General features: G+C 63.5%; 1 protein-coding gene across 1 annotated transcript; it reads right to left on the reverse strand.

The window, feature by feature from the left end:
* Nucleotides 1-617: 617 nt before the first annotated feature.
* Nucleotides 618-1,756, reverse strand: LOC106885698 (wiskott-Aldrich syndrome protein-like). The gene is made up of 4 exons (XM_014938077.1): nt 1,733-1,756; nt 1,459-1,611; nt 883-927; nt 618-754 (listed from the first exon to the last, which is right to left on the reverse strand). Exons 1-4 carry the CDS (start codon nt 1,754-1,756, stop codon nt 635-637), a joined length of 342 nt encoding a protein of 113 aa, XP_014793563.1. The 3' UTR covers nt 618-634.
* Between the last annotated feature and the right edge of the window lie 1,632 nt (nt 1,757-3,388).

The following is a 3,388-nucleotide window of genomic DNA, read 5'->3' on the forward strand; positions in this document are numbered from 1 at the left end:
GGGCTCAGGAGCGACGGGGAGGGCGGGGGGGAGAAATAGAAAATCAGATTTTCTCTGGAAACACTTTGCAGGGCAGGGGATGGTTGTTTGGTTTAGGGTTTTTTTTTATTATTATTATTTTTTTTTTTGAGAGATCAATCTTTGCGAAGCTTTCGGGGCTTTGGGGGAATATTTCTAGACGGGAACAGGCCAAAAATAGGAGCGTCGAATCCCCTCCCGCTCTTTGTTGCCTCAACACCTTTGGGTGACGGCGGCTGCGGAAAGAAAAAAAAAATAATAAATCATTAAAATCTGTTTAAATCATTAGTTTTCGCCCACATCGATATTTCCAGCCGGGCGGGAATTGGGGTGGATTTGGCCGGGGGTTTAGGGACGCCTTTACCTCGGGGGTCGGTTCCCCCCCCTCTCCGGTGCTGGTTGAACGGAGCTGCGAAGGGATGTGCGAGGGAACGAGTCGTTGGATTTTAAATGCAAATAATTCCCGGCGACAACGTTGGAATCAAACGGGGAAGGAGGGGAAAAAAAAAAAGAAAAAAAAAAAAAAAAAAAAATCTCTGGAAACACTTTGCAGGGCAGGGGATGGTTGTTTGGTTTAGGGTTTTTTTTTATTATTATTATTTTTTTTTTTGAGAGATCAATCTTTGCGAAGCTTTCGGGGCTTTGGGGGAATATTTCTAGACGGGAACAGGCCAAAAATAGGAGCGTCGAATCCCCTCCCGCTCTTTGTTGCCTCAACACCTTTGGGTGACGGCGGCTGCGGAAAGAAAAAAAAAATAATAAATCATTAAAATCTGTTTAAATCATTAGTTTTCGCCCACATCGATATTTTCAGCCGGGCGGGAATTGGGGTGGATTTGGCCGGGGGTTTGGGGACGCCTTTACCTCGGGGGTCGGTTCCCCCCCCTCTCCGGTGCTGGTTGAACGGAGCTGCGAAGGGATGTGCGGGGGAACGAGTCGTTGGAAAAAAAGAAAAAAAATGAGGCGGGAAAAGAAAAGAAAAAAAAGAAGGGGGGGAAATGTCGGTGGAAGGAAAAGGAAAAAGAAATAAAAGCACAGCTGAAAAATCCGCTTTCGAGCGGCTCCGCTGCCCGAGGAGCGGCGGGGAATGCCCGGTGCGATGCTCCGGTGCCCGGGGATGCTCCGGTGCCCACGGTGCGGGGGAGCTGGGCCGCCCCCCGCCCGGTAAAACCGGACAGACGGAGGGACGGACAGACACCGAGTGTGGGGCTGCCCCTCCGCGAGGGTCTCCCGCATTTCCCCGGCAGCAGAGGCCGTGTCCCGGTTTGTCCCCCCCCAACCTCGGAAAGGGCCGGGGCTCCGGGTGGGTGTCCCCACTCCGCGGGTGGAAGGGACCGGTTTAGGGGCATCCCACGCCCTGGCCGCCGGCGGGACCGGTCCCGGTTGACCGGGCAGGGGCTCCAGCGCCGCCCACCCCCCCGCCCCCGCTGCCAGCCTCACCGGGAAAGTTGCTCCAAGTTGGAGCGATGGCGGCGGCGGCTCCTCCTGACGCCTCTTCTCTCTCTTTCCCTCCCCAGGTGGGTTCGACCGAGCGGCGAGCGGCGGGGGAACCGGCAACACCGGGCTCGGAGGAGGTAACCGCGGCTCCTTCCCCTATAAACACCCCAATTTTTTTCCGAAGGCAGTCCCGGGATGCGGCCGGTTCTACCGGAGGGATGCGGGGCAGGTGCGGGACCCGCAGTTAGTGGCGTTACCGGTAACGGTGGGAAGTTACCGGGCTGGCAGGGTAACGGCGCATCGCGGCATCCCTCGGTGCGATGGGAGAAGAGGGTCGGAGGCCGCCCGGGCTCCGGTTCTCCGGTGGGAACCGGGATCCCCGCGCCGTTCCGAGCCGAGCCCGGCCGCGCTGCCTCCCGCCGAGGCGACCGGCGGCTCCTGCGGCGAGCGCCGTGCTCGTACCGGAGCCCAACATGGCTGCTGTAGTGAAGGTATTTGATTCACACGAGGGTGTAGGCGAGGGGAAGAAGGGGCGACGAAAGGGGCACCGGGGCCGGAGCCAGCTCCCGCAGCCGCCGGGCCGAGGGGTACGGGCGGGCGACGGAGTCGGTAAGTGGCGGGGAGGAACGGGGCCGGGCGGGCTCCGTGGAGCCCCCGCTGCAGCCACGCGTGGGGCGGCCGCCCCTTCCCGTTTCGGCGTTGCCAAACCTCTCCCCCGCCGCCCCTCGGGGGCAGGGAGCCGTAGGGACCGGAGACTGGCAACCGGCGGGGGCGAACCGGGCCGCTGCGGCCCGCCCGGGCCCTACGCGGCGGCTCCCGGGCCGGCGGGCGGCGGACGAGAGGAGCGGGCACGGATGCTGAGCCCCGGCCCCGCCGGTGCCCGGAATGGCCCTTCCCGGGGTTTGGGGAAAGACCGCGGCCGGGCCCGCCGGGGGAAGGTAGCCTTTCGGTAGCGGAACCCACCGGGGCGGCGAAACGGGGCCGGGACCGGCGATGCCCCGGGCGGTGTGGACGGCAGCGGGGCCGAGCCCACCGGGAGCCGCCGTCGCCCGGGGCCGGGCAGGAGAGATATTTCGGAGCCCGGTTGCGGAGGTAACGGCACCGGCTCGGCCCACGCCCTGTGCGGGGCCACGATCCGTTAATTCGGTAGCTTCGTTGGCACCGTTTCTTCCCGCTCGGAACGATCGGCGGGGAATGAGAAGGATCGGCCGGGATGAGATGGATGATAATAATTAATAATAATAATTAGTGGCAAGAGTAAGGATTAATTAGTGGCGGCTCGGGAAGAGAAGGGACGGGGCAGACGCGACCCCGCACGGTCCCCGGGGCGGCGGTTTCAGCACCACGGAGAGCGGCGGGGCCGGTGCCCGGTGCCCGGTGCCGGCGGGAGCAGCCTCCGGTGTCCTTCCCCCCCCCGCCCTCCCCGCCATGCTGCCCCCGCCGTTTGGGGATGGGGCTCCTTGCCAAAAGCTCCCCCCACGTCCCCCCACGAGTGTCCCCCGGTGCGGGGACACAAAGCCCGGCCGCTCCCCGGTGAGCCGCCGGTGCTGGAGGGTTGGCACCTCCGCCAACGCCGCCGTGCAGCGCTCCCAGCCCCTTCAAACCCAGATATTCATCATATAGATGCTATATATTTTCTATAGGTAGGTGTGGATCTATAGAAGGGCGGGTGTGGGCACCGGGGGGCCGGGATGGATCCGTGCCTCCCCCCCGAAATCCGGGCCGCCGTCAACGGGAGCCGGGCCCCGCCGCCCGCCCCGATTTGCTGCTCCCGGTTCCCGTTAGAAGCGGAGCCCTCGCCGGGGCACGGGCACGGAGCTGTGCCCGGGGCCGGTGCTATGCCCGGGCCTCCTCTTGCTTTCGTTTTCCGCCGTTTCACCGGAGCGAGGTGCGACGAGGCGGTCCCGGGAGGGCTCCGGAGCCCACCGGGCCG

The sequence above is a fragment of the Calidris pugnax genome, unplaced genomic scaffold (genome assembly GCF_001431845.1).
Source record: "Calidris pugnax isolate Ruff unplaced genomic scaffold, ASM143184v1 scaffold46, whole genome shotgun sequence".
Lineage (NCBI taxonomy): Eukaryota > Metazoa > Chordata > Aves > Charadriiformes > Scolopacidae > Calidris > Calidris pugnax.